The 18,275-nt window shown below is 49.3% G+C and overlaps 1 protein-coding gene, 1 long non-coding RNA gene and 1 other non-coding gene across 3 annotated transcripts in view; 1 reads left to right on the top strand and 2 right to left on the bottom strand.

Annotated features, from left to right (window-relative positions):
• Positions 1–15,846, top strand: part of IFNGR2 (interferon gamma receptor 2) — a 28,228-nt gene extending 12,382 nt beyond the window's left edge. Inside the window, exons 3-7 of the mRNA XM_043593704.1 lie at positions 3,604–3,809; positions 7,952–8,097; positions 12,006–12,165; positions 12,558–12,715; positions 15,169–15,846. Coding sequence (XP_043449639.1) covers positions 3,604–3,809; positions 7,952–8,097; positions 12,006–12,165; positions 12,558–12,715; positions 15,169–15,342 — 844 coding nt within the window. The 3' untranslated portion in view covers positions 15,343–15,846. The remainder of the gene's footprint in view (positions 1–3,603; positions 3,810–7,951; positions 8,098–12,005; positions 12,166–12,557; positions 12,716–15,168) is intronic.
• TRNAC-GCA lies at positions 3,376–3,460 on the bottom strand. The gene is given in 2 exon segments: positions 3,376–3,410; positions 3,424–3,460. It is a non-coding gene; the product is annotated as a tRNA-Cys (tRNA).
• LOC122491221 lies at positions 12,339–13,960 on the bottom strand. Its single transcript, XR_006299303.1, has 2 exons — positions 13,848–13,960; positions 12,339–12,646 (listed from the first exon to the last, which is right to left on the bottom strand). It is a non-coding gene; the product is annotated as an uncharacterized LOC122491221 (long non-coding RNA).
• Positions 15,847–18,275: the final 2,429 nt, after the last annotated feature.

Raw genomic sequence — 18,275 nt, 5'->3', positions numbered from 1 at the left:
TGTTTCCTGTGCACCAGGTCCCAGCACAGACACTTTACCGATGCCCGCTGGTTCAACAGGTGCCAGCACAGACACGTTACTGATGCCCACTGGCTCAACAGGTCCCGGCACAGACACTTTACTGATGCCTGCTGGTTCCACAGGTCCCGGCACAGACACTTTACTGATGCCCGCTGGTTCAACCTTCATGACAGCTCGGGGAGACAGACACCGTAATTTATCCCCATTTTATAGACAAGGGGACCAAGAGAAGCACAATGACTGGGATTTCAACCCAGGTAACCTGGCTCCAGAGTCCAAGTATTTAACCACTATGCTGTGTCCCCGCTTGTGGTGAGGGCTGCTTTCAAAAGGAGCTAAATTCAGGGACAGAGGCAGTCCATAATGGATGCATGGTGAGGGGGAGCCAGCGTGACTTTCTGGGCGAGGCTCAGACGGCTGATTGAGCGTTAAGAGCCCAGGACCAGAGGCCGGAGGCTGGCTCCAACGGGGCCATGCTCTCGAGGCTGTGTTCATCTAAGCGCCCTTTATTTTCACCCTTTGCGAAGACAGCATGCGGAATGCAGCTTCCTTTTCCACTCTTCCTTCCCCCCCCCCCCCCCCCAGAAAGCTGCTGGTCTTCCTGCGTCAGCTGCTGTTTCAATTTGGATGGTTTCTTCCCCTTAAAGCCCCTTGGTGGAGAGACATTTTTCAAAAGCAGCTCTGAGAAAGGGCCAGCTTTGGAGGAGAGGCAAGGGTGGGGAACATGGGTGGGCCGTTCCCCGGTAAATCGGGAAATGAGCCTTTGAAATGTGGGGCGCCTTTTGCCCAAGTTCAGCAGCTGGGCTCTGCCGGGAGAGGATTAGAGCAGCTAGAAGCATCTGCACAACTTACCCGTTCTGAGATCACTTACCCCTTGGGAAGCTCACTCCCAATCGAAGGGGGGGCAGGTAGCCTGTGCTTTGGGATCTCCCTCCCCACCAGGGTCTGGGGGTCCAGGGCTCGGTGGTCATGTGAGTAGGGCAGGCATCTTCCGTGGAAACCCTGGCATGCACCTTGCAGCGGCCTTCATCTTGCCACTTGCCACTCGCCACTTTGACAGAAGAGCCTCCAGTCAGGATTAGAGGAAGACTTAGAAGCACGTGTGGTGTGTGAAAGCCGCCGACAGCAATCCCCAGCCTCATCTCTTCTGTCCCCCCTGGCCTTGCTTTCAGGCCGGAGTTGTTGCGTGGGGTGGGGGTACAGCCTGCCTTTACGGGGCACACTGGCTGCTCCCCGCATTGGGGCTTCTAGCAGCCACCTACCTGGTTTTTCTCAAGTCTGTCTCCTGAGGTCAGAGGTCCGAGCTGGAGAGTAGAGTCCCATGTGGGGGTGTGGCACTGGGGCTCTGGGGAATGCATTGTCATTTACAAGAATATATGGCCTTGTATTTGGCAGGGTTTTCCTTTTTTTTTTTAAGTTTATTTATTTATTTTGAGAGAGAGACAGAGCGAGCGGGGGAAAGGCAGAGAGAGAGGGGGAGAGAGAGTCCCAAGCAGGCTGTCCACTGCCAGTGCAGAGCCCGATGGGGGGCTCGAATTCACAAACTGTGAGACCTTGACCTGAGCTGAAATCAAGAGTTGGATGCTTAACGGACTGAGCCACCCAGGCGCCCCAAGAATATATGGCCTTAGGGGGCACCTGGGTGGCTCAGTGAGTTAAGCGTATGACTTCAACTCAGGTCATGACCTCGTGGTTCATGAGTTCGAGCCCCACATTGGGATCTGTGCTGACAGCTCAGAGCCTGGAGCCTGCTTCGGATTCTGTGTCTCCCTCTGTCTGCCCCTCCTGCACTCACACTCTGTCTCTCTCTCGCAAAAATAAACATTAAAAATATACATATGTATCTTTTTATGTATATAAATATGTATGTGTATATTTGTATATACATGTATAAATATATGTATATATATATTAAGAATATATGGCCTTGTATTTGACAGTGTTTTCATATGGGTGAGGCAGATTCTCTTTAAATGGGCAGCTATGAGGTAAATGAGCCCTACACTAGGGGGAAGTAGAGTGGGGGTTTGTATGAACGCAGTATCTTTCCTAAGGTATTGCCTATAGAGGCTAAGTTTGAAGAGTTAACATAAGTTGCAGGAGTGAACGGGGAATATATTTGCAAACCCTATATCTGATAAGGGACTTGTATCCAGAATAAAGAACTCTTACAACTCAACAATTAAAAGACAACCCAGTTAAAATATAGAGGAAGGATTTGAGTCGACAGTTCTCCAAAGAAGATGTACAAATGGCCCATAAGTACATAAAAAGATGCCCAACATCATTATTCATCAGGGAAATGCAAATTAAAACCACAGAGATATACCACAGCACACCTACTAGGATGGCCATAATAAAAAAGGGTGAACAAGTGTTGGTGAGGATATGGGGAAATTGGAGCCCTTGTACATTGCAGGTGGGAATGCAAAATGGTGCAGCTGGTTTGAAAGGTAGTTAACAATTGAGTTGCCATATGACCCATCAGTTCCACGCCTAGGTATTTACCCCAGAGAATTGAAAAGTTATATTCACATGGAAACTTGCAAGTGAATATTTCTTAGCCTTATTCACAACAGCCAAAAAGTGGGAACAACCGACATATCCATAAACAGATGAAGGGATAAACAAAACGTGCTATATCCATATGATGATTATTCAGCCGCAAGAAGGGATCAAGTACCGGGGTGCCTGGGTAGCTCAGTCGGTTAAGCGTCAGACCCTTGATCATGGCTCAGGTCATGATCTTACCGTTCGTGAGTTTGAGCCCTGGGTCAGGCTCTGCGCTGATGGTGTGGACCCTGCTTAGGATTTTCTCTCTCTGCCCTTCTCTCTCTCTCTCTCTGTCTGTCTCTCAAAATAAAGAAATAAATAGTTTTTAAAAATTATTTAAAAAAAGAGAAAGGATGAAGTCCTGATACATGCTATAACGTGCATCACGCCTGAAAATATGCTGTGTTTAAGGAGCCGATCAGAAAAGACCATGCAGCTTATGATCCCATTTATATGAAATGTCCAGAGTAGGCAAACCCATCGAAACTGAAAGTAGATGATTAATGGTTGCCTGGAGCTTGGGGGATTAGGGCAGAGTTGGGAGTGAGTGCTAGTAAGCACGGGGTTTCCTTCGAGGATAATAAAAATGTTCTAAACTTGATTGTGGTGCTGGCTGCACAGCCCTGTGAATCTACTAAAAACCATTGAGTTGTACACTTTGGTTTTTTTTTTTTAGTGTATTTTATTTTATTTTATTTTATTTTATTTTTGAGAGAGAGAAACAGAGCATGAGCAGGGGAGGGGCAGAGAGAGAGGGAGACCCAATCTGAAGCAGGCCCAGGCTCTGAGCTGTCAGCCCAGAGCCCGACGCGGGGCTCGAACCCACGCACCGCGAGATCATGACCTGGGCTGCAGTCGGATGCTCAACCGACTGAGCCAGCCGGGCACCCCTGAGTTGTACACTTTGAATGGGTGAATTATATGCTATGGGAATTGTGTCTCAGTAAAGCTCCTTTTGAAAAGTCAGCTCTGGCGAAACTGTTGGAGAAGAGCGAATTCTGTGAAGTGAAATCCTCTTTTCCTTTCCAGCCGTAGTGGCAGTACGTGGTATGACCTCGGTGACAAGGGGGAGGTAAACTGTATGAACATCACCACAACAGAGTGTGACTTCACCCGAAAAGGCAACTCAGTCTTTCTGCGACCGGAATTCGACACCTTTTTACGTGTTCGAGCGAAGGTAGACGACCTGGTCTCTCCATGGCTGACAGTGCCTTCTTTCCGGTACTGTAGGAATGGTAAGAGAACTTGCCTGTGAAACGTCCTTTATCACTTCCAGCCTTTCTTCACTTTCATCCTCACTGAACAGTTTTGGCCCCGTGCACCTCGGTCTTGCTTCTCACCCCACATAGCCAGCAAACAGGTGGCTTCATGACGGTCAAGTCCAAGTACTGACCGTGGAGGCCGACGCTAGAGGAGCGTGATGTACCAAACCAGGGGCTGGCAACCTACAGCCCGTAGGCCACGTCCAGCCCACCGGCTTGTGGTTGTAAGTTTTATTGGAACAGTTTCGCCATCTTTTAATAACGTACGGCCTGTGGATGCCTTCAAGCTACAGCAGTAGAGTTAAATAGTTGCAACGGAGATTATCTGGCCTGCAAAGCCTAAGTTTGCGCTGGCACTTTACTGAAAAAGCTTGCTGACCTCTGGGCTGGATGGGATGCCAGTACGTTGGCTTCCCTGATCACTCTTAACTCTCTGGCGCAACTTCCTTTATGTTCGAAAAAGACTTTAATGCAGCCTTGAACAGTGCCTGGCACATAGTGGATATTCAGGAAAGCTTGGCTGAATGATTGAACAAACGTGCTTCCAGAAATTGGAAGGGGGCGTAAGAAATGACAGAGAGTAATTTGTACATTTGCTCCTTCCGTGATTCATTTTTCACACGGTCAGCAGTGCCCCGTGTTTCTTCGGTGTTTATGGTTTGTGCAGACATCAAGTGTGGAATCCTGATTCAAACAAACTAAACACGTATAAGACCAGTGAGGAAATGTCACCGTCTAGCTGTTTGATGATCTGCATAAGCAATCACTGTTCATTTATCTTAGGTATTATAATGGTATTTTAGGTTTTTAAAGCTGGGGGCGGGGTCTTTTCTTTTAAAGACACATACTGGAGTATTTACACATGAAATGATGTGATGTTTGAGATTCGTTCACAACAGTCCAGAGAGGCTAAGGGCAAGGTGGATGGGCACGTGGGCAACAAAATGGGCCGTGACTTGACGGTTGATCAAAGCTGGGTAATGAGTACATGAGCTTTTGTTGTGAGCTTCGCCTTACTTTCTACATGTTTGAAATGTTCTGAGATAGGAAGCTAAGAAAAAAAAAGTCGACCGTTTGTGCTAGATGATGCAGGGACGGAAAAAGAAGACAGCGTGATCCCTGCCAGCTGATCGTCTACTGTGGACAAGTTATTTGTCCTTGAATAGAGAACCAGCACACATGTGAGCTGTGAAATGTCACCTAAGTGGGAATTAATTGAAAGGAAGGAAAGGAAAGGGGAGGGAGGGAGGGAGGGAAAGTGGTGGTTACCGGGCACACCCAGGAGAGGAATGGGACTAGAAGCAAGCCCCATCCTGAAAGTCTTTGGTCCATCTCTGCTCTCTGTCCTTCGAGCCTGAGCTGGGGAGCAGTGCCCCCAGGTGATTACCAGCTGGGTTGTCATCCTCTGCCCGTCGCTTATAAAGACCAAGGCAGTTGGGTCCTCGGGGCCCCATCGCTGTGTCCAGCACTCATGCTCTGGGGATAGAGAACCAACAGGAAGATGCTTTCCCAAGCGTTTGGCAGGGGAAGAGGAGCTGGCTGCAGGGGGCAGGCTGTAGCATCACGCAGACCTAGGTTCAGATCGCGGCTCTACCGCTTACTCGCTGCGACTCTGGGCAAGGACAGTCACCCCCAGGCTTCCGTTTCCCCCTCTGGGAACCGCCTTCTGTGCTTGGCCACACGGATCTGTGGGGACACGTGTGAAGTCCACGTGGCCTGGTTTACAGTCAGAACTTAGTGCATGGAAGTTGTATCCACAGTTACCCACGGATAACAGACTTCCTTCCATGTGCCGAGAGAAGACAGATTGTGTCCCCCTCGAGAGACAGGTGTCTCAGGTTGGTGCCAGGTTCCAGACCCAGGACTCTCAGAAGGGTACGTCTCTCAGCGCTGACCTTCCAGCGGGTTAAGTGACTGGTCGCGACTGGCGCCCTTGCTTCCAGGCCGACTTCCCATGTGTGAGTCACAGAAGAGTCTAGAGAATATGCCCCACCGAGGTGAGAGGCGTGCAGCAAGTGGCCGGGGCCTGCAGGTCAGTGCCTCTCGTGCTCCAGCCGCTAGGCTGCAAAAGGGAAGCTTGACAGAGTAAATGCCAGCGTCTGTGAGCGTCTGTGGATCTTGATCTCCACCCTCTGAGATCAGAGGGCCTGGGTGCAAACCCTGCAGGGACCAGTTACCTTTGCACAGAGAAGGGCAGCTAAACCAGATGCCTAAGCCTCGCCAACCTGGGAGAGCCCAGGGAAGAGCACAGGGGCATAAGAGAAATCCTCCCCCACTGTGATGAGCACGGTACTGCACTCAGTGATACGACCGTCTGCAGGTATAAACGGTGTGTGTGGAAACAGGCCTCTTAAGAACTCATGCGGCCTTGGGGCGCCTGGGTGGCTCCGTCGGTTAAGCCTCCGACTTCAGCTCAGGTCATGATCGCACAGTCCATGAGTTCGAGCCCCACGTCAGGCTCTGTGCCGACCGCTCGGAGCCTGGAGCCTGCTTTGGATTCTGTGTCTCCCTCTCTCTCTGCCCCTCCCCTACTCGTGCTCTGTCTCTCTCTGTCTCTCAAAAATGAATAAACATTAAAAAAAAAAAAAACACACTAAAAAAAAAGAACTCATGCAGCCCAACTTCTACTTTGATGCGAGTTTCTCCGGTTAATTACATGCTTTAAGTGCCTACTTGAGAAATGTAACTTTTAATGCACAGCGCTTGGAGAGTCATAGTCCTCGGGTCTCCTGGGAACTATAAGCAAAGCTGTAACAAGCAGACTTACTATGGTACTAGTTCTCTGCTACCCTAGTTCCCTGTTACTATATATCTTTTAAATGTTTTTTAACATTTATTTATTTTTGAGAGAGACAGTGTGAGCAGGGGAGGGGCAGAGACAGAGGGAGACACGGAATCAGAAGAGGCTCCGGGCTCCGAGCTGTCGGCACAGAGCCCCACACGGGGCTCGAACTCACAAACCGCGAGATCATGTCCTGAGCCGAAGTCGGACGCTCAACCCACTGAGCCACCCAGGCGCCCCTCCCTGTTAACTATATTTGAACATAGTGTTACAATAAGCGAAGGGACCCGCATTCAAAGGCTTGGAAATGGCACTCTTGTTCATTTGTAAAGAAACTGTAAAAATGTGTATTAAGTACGTATACGAAGTATATAGGTAGTAGATAAGGACTAACAAAACCCCTTCCTCCTCTGCGTGAAAATTTGACCTTTGGGTAACCTTCCAGCGGCTTCTCTGGAAAGTGGAGAAAGGTGACATGTCGGCCGTGTTCCTTGGCATCACCTATGTCAACATGAGCCCTGACTGATAAACTGCATCTCCCTGGGGACCGTCCCAAATACCTCTTAGGAAGCCATGTTCGGGGCCGAGTACAGCGATTTTTGTAACTGCGCATGTCCCTTGTGGGGACTCTGGAAACTCTCCCTGCAGAGCTACTGTAAGAGACACTGGCTCTTGGGGCTTAACCCAGGAGGGTCCTGTACTTGCCTGTCGCGGGTCTCTCTTTGCACGGAAGCTGTGTCCTTGGGGGGACCAAGGGCACCGGCTCTGGGCCTCCAGGTAGATGGCTGCAAAGGACCCCTCCCTCCACTGAAGACAGGAAGCCCCCGGTGCTACCCTGTGGCCCTGCTGGGCTTCCTACCCCGTAGCCGTCCAAGTAAAGCCCAGAGCAGTCTCTGGTAGTCTTATGTGCCTGGATGCGATCTCATTGCATTTATAAATACACGTATGTGTGTGTTTACACACTATATATATATATATATATATATATATATATATATATACAGTTATGTATTTTTAATTTTTTTTAATGTTTCTTTATTTTTGAGAAGAGAGAGACACAGAGCACAAGCAGGGGAGGGGCAGAGAGAGAGAGGGAAACACAGAACCCGAAGCAGGCTCCAGGCTCCGAGCTGCCAGCACAGAGCCCGAGTCGGGACTTGAACATGTCAACCGTGAGATCATGACCTGAGCCAAAGTCGGACGCTCAACTGACTGAGCCACCCAGGCGCCCCTAAAATCATATATTGTGTGATTCATAAAACATACATATATATGCGTGTATGTGTATATGTTTACGTATATCTTTTTGCCTTTGTTTGTCACTCTATTTCAGTTACCGTCGGGCCTCCTGAAAACATTTGGGTGACTCCAGGAGAAGGCTCCCTTATCATCAGGCTCTCCTCTCCCTTTGACGTCCATGCCTTCTCGGCCACTTTTTTGTATTATGTCCACTACTGGGAAAAGGCAGGAATCCCACAGGCAAGAGCATTTTTCTACCTTGTTTTTAATTTTCTTTCCTTTGGACTTCCTGATACAGCGGAAGAAAGTAAACTTTAGAATGGATGGGGAGGGGGGCGCCTGGGTGGCTCAGTCGTTTGAGCGTCTCTTGATTTCGGCTCAGGTCATGATCCCGGGGCCGTGGGCTCGAGACCTGCGTTGGAGCGTGGAGCCTGCTTGAAATTCTCTCTCTTTCACTCTGCCCCTCGCCCCTGTCCGTGCACGCTCTCTCCCTCTCTGTAATAAAAAATAATAATAATAAATGGACAAGGGGGGCAGAGCATCCCAGCATTGCCTTCGAGTCTGAGCCCTGAACCAGCTTTAACCCTTCTCCTCTAGACGCGTGGCTTCTGCCACCTGTGCCAGCCTTCCCTTCTACCAGGTGGATCTGAAGGGCCCCTCTCTTCCTGACAGCATGCTGTTCCTGTTGTCTGGGGCGCTCACGGTGCTTTGTGGCACCGTAAAGGTCAGAGAAGGTTCTAGAGGGCCTGTCTCTCCGACAAGGAATTCCCTGCAGTCTGCAAGGTCATATAAAGTCCTCCGGTTTGAATGATTTGCAAAGGCGACATATGTGACCAGGTGAAAAGTCTTCTGGGAGGAGAGGGAGAGTTCTAGGGAGAACGACGGAGGGTGTGAGAAGGCTTGGGGTCTGGAGACCTGCAAGTTGCCGGGGTCTGTCAGAAATGCAGGCCGTGTGAGGAGGGGCCGTGGCAGGCAGTGCGCCTGACAAAGGTGGGTCGGACCAGCACAGCCTGGTCAGCCCTCCATGGTACGAAGAAACACGATGGCCTTAGCTCGTCGGCAGTGCCTGGCTATCCAAGCTGCACATCATGAGGTTTTATTATCTGCATAGACTTCATGGTTTCCTAAATTCAGCATTATCACTTTGCTTTGTTTTCCAGTTTTATTGGGGTATAATTGACACCCATAACTGTGTAAGTTTAAGCAGCATAATGACTTACATATTGTGAAACAATTATAGCGTTTTACTTACTTATTTTTAAAATGTAATTTTGAGAGAGAGAGAGAGAGAGAGCACTCACGAATGGGGGAGGGACAGAGAGAGAAGGAGACGCAGAATCCGAAGCAGGCTCCAGGCTCGGGGCTGTCGGCACAGAGTCCGACGTGGGGCTCGAACCCACAAACCGTGAGATCATGACCTGAGCCGAGGCCGGACGCTCAACCGACGGAGCCACCCGGGCGCCTCAATTATAGTGTTTTATGATAAGAGCTTGTGTTTATCAAGGGCTTTCTTTGTGTTGGGCACTGGGCCAGACATTTTAGCTACATCATCTCATTTAATCTTCGTACCAAGCCGTGTCAGAGAAGGAAACCAAGTTGGTTAAGTAACTCGCTCAAGGTCAGCAGCTGATAGCTAGCACATCAGTGCAGAAACGTTCTGGCCTCAGGGCCCATGCTCTGCAGTTATTATCTGACATAGTTTACAAATTATTGCTTTCTCCTCATTTCTTTATGGGGAGTCTAGAAACATGGAGGAAGGCAAAACCCACTGACGAGTAGACTCTTATCATGTGGGAGAAGAGGAAATAATCATTTCTGCAAATCAGAGGTCAAAGTCTGGTCAACTGGAATAGAGAAGGCCTGGAAGATTCCAGAAGGGATTTCTCTGTTCCCTTATCAACTGGAGCAGCTATACTTTGACCTTCTGTGAACAAAAGATTCTAGGGTTCAAATAATTCTGACCAGCACCTAGATTTGCTCGAAGGACCCATGGGACTTGGCATATAGTTGTATTCATGGCTATGGCGTATTACAACAGGACACAAAGCAAAGTCAGCAAAAGGGAGAGGTACGTGGGCCAAAGTCCAGAGGATTCCAGACACAAGCTTCCAAGAATCCCCTCCCGAAAGACCCACCCAGGACACAATTACTCCAATGACAAGCTATGGCAACATGTGCAATGCAGTCTAGTAGAGAATCTTATCAGAGACTCAGTGCCCAGGGCTTTTATTGGCTTTATGGGCCTCTTCTCCCTAGCACATATCAAAATTACAGACTCCTAGAAGGAGAGCAGGTGGTCAGCATAAAAAACATTGTAGGTACGATAAGCTGCTAATGTTAGCGAATGGCGGGGACACTCCCAGATTCCAAGTTCCCAGATGCCAGAGATAGTTAGTTACCCTTGCAAGCAGGCCTCCCAAGCACAGCAGTCTCGGTCTCTGTCGTCTGTGATTCTAAATTTTAGAAATGCCAACTGGCAGCTGAAATAATCCCAAAAAGAAGTTCGTCCTTAAAATTGCCCTATGTCACATCATGAGTGAAAATTTTTCTCCTCTGTCCTGGCAGTCTATCACCATTAAACAGAAGGAAAAAAAAATCATCTATGATCCTACAATTCATAAGTAATGTGATGACTTTATATTTTTCAAAATAAGATTTTCTATATACTGTTGAATAATTGCCTTCCTTCAGTCAGTACTACAGCAGGCCTCATCTACACGGCACTGAACGTGTGTAATACCACCATTTCAAATGGCTATAGCGTTCTCTACCATATCTCAAAGTAGGAAAGCAGTCCTTTATAAGAAATCCTTGGGGATGGGGCACCTGGGTGGCACAGTTGGTTAAGCGTCCGACTTCAGCCAGGTCACGATCTCGCGGTCCGTGAGTTCGAGCCCCGCGTCAGGCTCTGGGCTGATGTCTCAGAGCCTGGAGCCTGTTTCCGATTCTGTGTCTCCCTCTCTCTCTGCCCCTCCCCTGCTCATGCTCTGTCTCTCTCTGTCCCAAAAATAAATAAACGTTGAAAAAAAAAATTTTAAGAAATCCTTGGGGAGCCTGGGTGGCTCAGTCGGTTGAGCGTCTGACTTCAGCTCAGGTCATGATCTCTCTCAAAAATAAATAAACAAACAAACAAAAAAATCCTATATTGCCATTATATATCTTTTCCTCGTTTCCCTGTGGAACAATGTCAACTTTGTCCAGGAGGAGAGTGAGAAGCCACTGACTAGAGGGACCCAGGTGGGGAGCTAGCGAGGCCTGAGGAAGGCAGTAGCAGGGATGTGGGGAGGAGACAGAATCCTCAAGAATCTAGGATCCTGCCGGTTCCTGATTACATGAGTAAACACACTGGGCATTTAAGCAATTTTATTTTATTTTATTCTATTTTATTCTATTCTATTCTATTCTATTCTATTCTATTCTATTCTATTCTATTTTAAAGAGAAAGAGAGAAAGGTGGTGGGCAGAGAGAGAGGGAGAAAGCAGGCTGTATACCCTGTGCAGAGCCCAAATTGGGGCTCGATCCTATGACCCTGAAATCATGACCTGAGCCGAAGTCGATCAGAAGCTCACCCGATGGAGCCACCCAGGTGCCCCCCATTTAAGCAGTTTTAAAGGAGAAAATTTCATCCCAGAAATTGGGATTTGCTAAATTCCAGTGGCCGACCCTGCGTTGTTATAGTGGGCCCCCTCCGAGGCCTGAGAGCCAGAAACACAGCTCTGAAGCCACCGGCATCTTCCTTCACACAGCTCACTAGTTTTCACATATAAAATTTGTCGCCTGCAAGCCAGTGACTCTTTAAAAACAGAATCTCTTGGGGTGCCTGGGTGGCTCCGTCAGTTAAGCATCAGACTCGTAGTTTTGGCTCAGGTCATGATCTCAAGGTTCATGAGTTCAAGCCCTGCACTGGGCTGTGCACTGACCGTGCGGAGCCTGCTTGGGAATCTCTCTCTCTCTCTCTCTCTGCCCCTCCCCTGCGCATGCTCTCTCTCAAAATCTTTTAAAAAATTAACAAAACAAAACAGGAACTCTTTATTCTTTGGTTATTGTGTTCGCTGTGAATTTGGGGGAACATTGAAAAAGCTAGAAGTGCTCCCGCTGCATCTGTTTGGGTCATTTACATACGTGCTTCTTGGTGTTTTCGACACAGGTTAAAGGCCCTTTCAGGAGCACCTCCATCGTGTTGAATGATTTGAAACCCTTAAGAGAATACTGTTTACAAGTCAAAGCGCAACTGGTTTGTGAAGAAGGGAACATCTCTAGACCCGGACACTTAAGCAACGTATCTTGCTACAAAACAGCGATGGATGGTAACATACCTTCTTAGGTCCTTTCTGACCTGGGCAAAGAATCCTCCCCAAGGAGTGAAACCAGGGGTGGCTTGTTAGGCCAAGGGTCAAGGGTGGTAGGGGTGGGGAGACCCGGAGAGAAGGGGCAAGACGCGAACCCGGAAGTGTAGGCAACACAGGTTCCTGCTGAGATGTACCGTAATAACAGCACCAGACAGCTAACGCTGCTTTATTTTAGGATTGCCTTTCCTGGCTAGTCATCTAAGCATGTGAGGCTGGGCGGGGGAGGGGCAGCATCGGCCCGGTTTTACTAGGAAACGACCTCTCTCTAAGCGGTTGGCAGGTGAGAAATTACCGATGTTTGTACCACGGGTGGGACGGGCCTCTTGTTTACTTCCGCGTCATCTTTTCAGCCGCCACAAAACTCCAGCAAATCATCGTGATTGCTGTGGGACTCTTTCTGTTCCTGTCGATGCTGGCGGGGGCCTGTTTCTTCCTGGTCCTGAAATACAGAGGCCTGGTGAAATACTGGTTTCACTCTCCACCGAGCATCCCGTTACAAATAGAAGAGGTACGTGCGCACACATCCAGTGGGTGACATGTCGGCGCTCCACGGCCCCCTGGTAACACTTAAGAGGTCAGCGGCGGACAAAGCCACGGGCACAGAGATTTGAATTAAAAGTGGTGCAGGGTTATTTGTACGCCCATGTTCCCGGCATGATTCACCACAGCCAAATGGGGGAGGCAACCTAAGCTCCCGTCGGTGGAGGAGCAGATAAACGAAATGTGGTATGTCCGTCCAATGGAATATTATGCAGCCGTAAAAAGGAAGGCGATTCTGCCGCATGCGGCAACGTGGGTGAACCCCGAGGATGGTACGCTAGGTGAAATAGACCGGTCACAAAAAAGACAAACACTGTTTGATTCCACTTAACATGAGGTACTTAGAGGACTCCGATTCAGGGAGACTGAAAGCAGAGTGGTCGTGGCCAGGGTCTGGGTGGGGAGGGGAAAGTGGGGAGTTAGTGTTTAACAGGTGCAGAGTTTTCGTTTTGCAAAGGAAAAACAAGCCCTGGACATAGTGGCGAGGGTCGTGCAACAGGGTGAATGTATTTTATACCAGTGAGCTGTATTCATAAAAAAATAGCTAAGATGTAAATCCTATGTTACATGTATTTTACCACAATTTAAAACCGTTTTTTTTTTTTTTTTAATGGCATGAGGTTGGTGGCAAAGGTGGTCTGGCCCAGCGTGGCCAAGGGTTGCCTGTAGCAGCACACCAGACCTATGCCTTTTGGAGAAAGCCCCCAAGAGGCCTGGAAGAGGGTAGAGAGGCAGTGAAGACAGGGATCGAGAGCACAGGCCGTGGGGCAGATGTGCGCACTTGGAAGGAGTCTAGAGAAAAAGCACCCGGGGCTGTGCAGACAGAACTTTGCGCACCAAGAGCTCATTGGATGTCACTAGTGTTTTGAAAGGCCTGAGGAAGAAGAGTGGACTGGTTCTCGTGAGAGGTCGATTTCATGCACAGCCCGACCACCCACCCCCACCTCCGAGGCTCCGCAAGGGGGCCGAGCCCTCCAAGAACACTAGGGGGACATGCTTAGGGGCAGAAGCAAGCTGATGGAAGACTATTTAAAGATATTTGCTTCTGGAGGTTTCTTCGTAGGAAACTTGGGGTCAAGGTACTGGAAACAGAAGCTTACTGTGTCACATCTAGAAGGAATAGGTATCAGATAAGGTCCAAGTGTGTAGAGAAACAGCAGGGCTTCTAGAAGGAGCTGCAGTGCCTTGTTGGCCTTCATCTGTCACGAGGTATTTAAAGTACACAGACATGGTACGAACTACATGTTATGTTCCCTACTAGACCCTCCATACAGATGCTGCATGATTCCACTTCCTTGAGGCATCTAGAATACTCCACCTCATAGAAGCTGGAATAGAACGGTGGTTGCCAGGGGCTGGGGGTGGGGGGTGGGGGGTTGGTGACAGGGAGTCGCTGTTTGGTGTGCAGAGTTCCAGTCAGGCAAGTGAGTTCTGGAGATCTGTACATCATCATGCCTGTAATTAGTACCGTATTATACACTTAAAGATTTGTCAAGAGGGCAGAACTCATCTTGAGTGTTGTTATAACACCCCCCCCCCAACACACACACCCAGCATTTTCCCCTGGTTAATAGTTTCACAAAATAACAGCTCTCAGTGGGCCTCAGAATCTTCCCTGCATTCGTGTGTCTCTCGCAGCCGAGCAAACAGCACCACCCCGTGTGAAGTTGTCCCTTTGGGGCGTGGATCCCAGAGAGGCTTTCAGTTTATTTTCCTGGGAAAGTGTGAAAAACCTCTGTCAAAGGGCACTGACGTTCCACGAGAAGAACGAGCCAGGTTTCACTTATATTTGGGGGGGGGGTGTCTCACAAGTGCGCGTGATGCGTTGACGTTCCTCTCGCCCTTCGTCAGCTCTCGGCTGACGGATGTTCCGGTGTCTCTGTCGCTCAGCAGTAAGGCCAAGGCTCAGCCTAGAACAGAGGCGGGAGGGAGGGGGGCAAGTGGGCCGCCATGAAACAGCTCTGTGCCTTGAGGCCCCCGCCGCCTCACCCCTGCCCGGGAGGCCGCACTGACTGTCCTGCGGCACGCCTGGCTTCTTGGCTGTGAGCTGGAAGTGACCGGCAGGGGCGGGGGCTGAGGGAAAACACTGGCGCATTTCCCCCCTTTTCCCCACCACCTCCTCCTTCGAGGGGAAGTTAAATTCCAGAGACATTTCAGGGAGAACCGTCCCCCAGCCTGCACTGAGTGCAGCGAGTCTGAGCTTGCCTTTCCCGAGCTACGGCATGACCTCGGTGGGCCCACAAATTCGCGTTCGGGTTAGCAATGGCGTGAGGGGTGGGGGGTGCTCTCATTTTAGAAGCTGTTTCAGAATAGGAAGTCCTACCTGGGGTAGATAGGACTGCGCCAAGTAAATGTGAAGTCGAAAGTCCGGTGTTTCGAACTGACAAACTAATTACAGTGCTGGTTTTCAACCTTTTCAAGTATTTAAAGGACCCGGCTCAGCCTATCTTGGAGGCCCTGGACAAGGACAGCTCGCCAAAGGATGATGCCTGGGACTCTGTGTCCATTGTTTCATTTCCAGAGAAGGAGCAAGAAGATGTTCTCCAGAGTATTTTGCACCAAAGCCCCGGTCCAGTCCAGCAGCCTGTGGGATGAGGGCTCTGAGCGGACGAAGCAGCTGATGTTCGAGTCGTGACTTCACAGAGCCCAGCACTCCATATTCCCGTCCCGCCAAGGCCGCCGGTGCCTGGGAAGATGCCATGGGTCTCGTAGGGGAGACAAGTTTTTTTTTTTTTTCTAGAGTTTTCTAATCATACAAGTTTCTAGAATGATTCTACAGAGATAGCCCAGAATAATTAAGGTTTCTCTTAAACACTAAAAGGACACATAATTGTTAGCAAAATGGCTCTGGTACGCCTCTGAGGTTTCGTTCGTCGGCAGCGAGGACGCCGGGTCCTCTCCTTGACTCGGGCGGGTGGGCTGCAGCCCCTGGGGCAGGTCATGTAACCTGTCCCAGGCTGTCCCAACGAGGGACATCGAGTGACCCTTCGCCATAGCCAATCTCCTGACTTAAAATGTGATTAGTCCTGTAAATATTTTCCTGGTAATTTAAGCCTTTTTTTTTTTTTTTCAAGCTAGGAATAAAAGACTTTAACTTTTTCAAAGTAAAAGTGAAGTTTCTGCTTTCCATTTCACCTTCTTTATTTTGGCCTATTTTCTGCAAAGTTTCAACTTTTTAAAAAATTACTATAGGGGCGCCTGGGTGGCTCGGTCCGTTGAGCGTCCGACTTCAGCTCAGGTCATGATCTCACGGCTCATGAGTTCGAGCCTTGCGTCAGGCTCTGTGCTGACAGCTCGGAGCCTGGAGGCTGCTTCGGATTCTGTGTCTCCCTCTCTCTCCACCCTTCCCCCACTTGTGCTCTCTCTCTCTCTCTCTCTCTCAAAAATAAATAAACATTCCAAAAAAAAATTACTATATCTAAACTTTTGTTTTCTTAATTAATACCCGGTAGAGCTACTGAGGCCTCATGGTCACTCAGCGAGAACTGTCTACGTGTGTCACATGATTCCTTAGGAGCGTATAAAGGGCACTTTCAGAAGCCGCATAAGCATTTCACTCGTGATGAGTCGTATATTGACCAAGGCCTGTAGGTAGTAAAGAGAATTTGCTAACGGACGACAGTGATACCCACCGGGCACGCACGTCTTCCGATTATGTAAGTATTGATGGGCTCTTTTGTTCAAGGGATGTGGATTAAAAATCCATTTATATGACTCATCGCACTTAGGAAATGGATGTGTAGCTTCACACCCCATCCCCCAACACACACACACAAAGTGGTAAGTTGCCGTAACATCTGCCTTACCCAGAAACCCTCCTGGCGGCCCAACCTCGCTGGGAAGAAGAGACGCTGACTGTAGGAATATGAAGCTTCTAGCACTAATTGATGGGACCACCTTCCCTCTCTCATTTGGGGCCTGTGCCACTGGGGAGGGATTGGCTCTCAGGCCAAAGCACCGTGTCCTTTGCTGCCCCGAGTGACGGGAGAGAAAAGGACATCCATCCACGGGCCCCACGCCACTCAAGTCCTCCTGGGAGAGATCCACGTTACCTGTTAGGGACGGGTCTGTAAGAAGATGGAGACTATGAACACCTACCTGGGATCATTTAGGGGCTCTGATAGAGGGCTTTCTCTGCTGGACCGTGGGGGAAGCCCTGGGAGGGGAGGAGGACGTAGCAGAAAGCAGGCCAGGGTTCGAGCCCAGCAGAAAGGGGGACAGATCAATTCCGCTGGAAAATAAGTTCATAAACGCCACCCTGTGTAAAAGGGAGTTAGTGACAGCTGGTCAGGGGCCAGCAGGCTGGCTGTGGGGACCAGATTCTGCTAAGGCTGAACTGGCCTCAGGGCAGAATCGGTGGAGCGTCCTGAAGCAGGAGTTGGCTGTGGTTCAGGCCCAGAGAGGCCCTTCTTGGTCGAAGACAGCGGCTTATTTTAGTGACGGACTCAGAGCCCAAACCCAGAGGCAGCACTACGTCCCGGTGCCTCTCTGGAGCCAGGCTCTCCGACGCCATCGCATACTAGGGGACAGGATGCCGATGACACCAAACTGGCTTCCCCAGGACTCCAAACGTGCTGCTGCTCTTTTCCATTCAAACTCACTAAGCGTCGCGAGGAGGCATGGGGCTGGCGAGAAAGGACGAGAGTTATTGGAGTAAGATTCTCCGTTTTCATGTCTCTTCCAAACAAAACAAAACAAAACAAAAAAAAACCACACCTGGTTCTACTTTGTAAAATAAATGGCCCATCAGTGGAATTAATACTTACACTAACTTGGCACTTTAATGTCTAGTCAAGCTGAGTACATAACCGTAAAACGTTTGAGTCAGAAGCATTCTCGTAAATCATTTTTAACAGGGCAGACATGCACCAAGCCCACCCTGCCCCCCCCCATCTCCGTGTGGTCTGTATGCTAAGAATAGTCCCTACATCTTCAAACGGCTGGAGAGGGGGCGCCTGGGGGGCTCAGTCGGTTAAGCGTCTGGCTTGATTTCAGCTCAGGTCATGATCTCACAGTCTGTGGAATCGAGCCCCGCCTCAGGAGCCCTGCTTGGGATTCTCTCTAACCCCCTCTCCCTCTGCCCCTCCCCTGCTCGTGCTCGCTCTGTCTCTCTCTCTCTCAAAATAAATGGCTGGAAAAAATCAAAAGAATAGTATTTCATCACACATGAAAAGTATATGAAATTTAAATTTCAGTGTCCATAAATAAACTTTCATTGGAATCCAGTGATCCTCCATTCATGTGCCCTCGCTGGCTACTTGTGCACTACATGGCCGAACTGAGTAGCCGCAACAGAGGCTGAATACTTACAAAGCCTAAAATATTTACTGCTCAGCCCTTTCCCGAGAGGGTTCGATGACCCTTGATCTATACAACGAAGGGCTTGTTGGGCAGGAGAAAACAAGCCATTCCCATTATAGAAGCATATACCAAGTCCCTGCAAGATCCCCTTTGACACTGAGATTATCTTATTCAGGGGGTCATAGGAGAGGTATATAATTCTTGCGTGTATTCCGTAAAGCACGTTA

Source organism: Prionailurus bengalensis, chromosome C2 (assembly GCF_016509475.1).
Source record: "Prionailurus bengalensis isolate Pbe53 chromosome C2, Fcat_Pben_1.1_paternal_pri, whole genome shotgun sequence".
Taxonomy (NCBI): Eukaryota; Metazoa; Chordata; class Mammalia; order Carnivora; family Felidae; genus Prionailurus; species Prionailurus bengalensis.
Note: the sequence above shows the minus strand (reverse complement) of the source record. Positions and strands in the feature narration are given on the sequence as shown.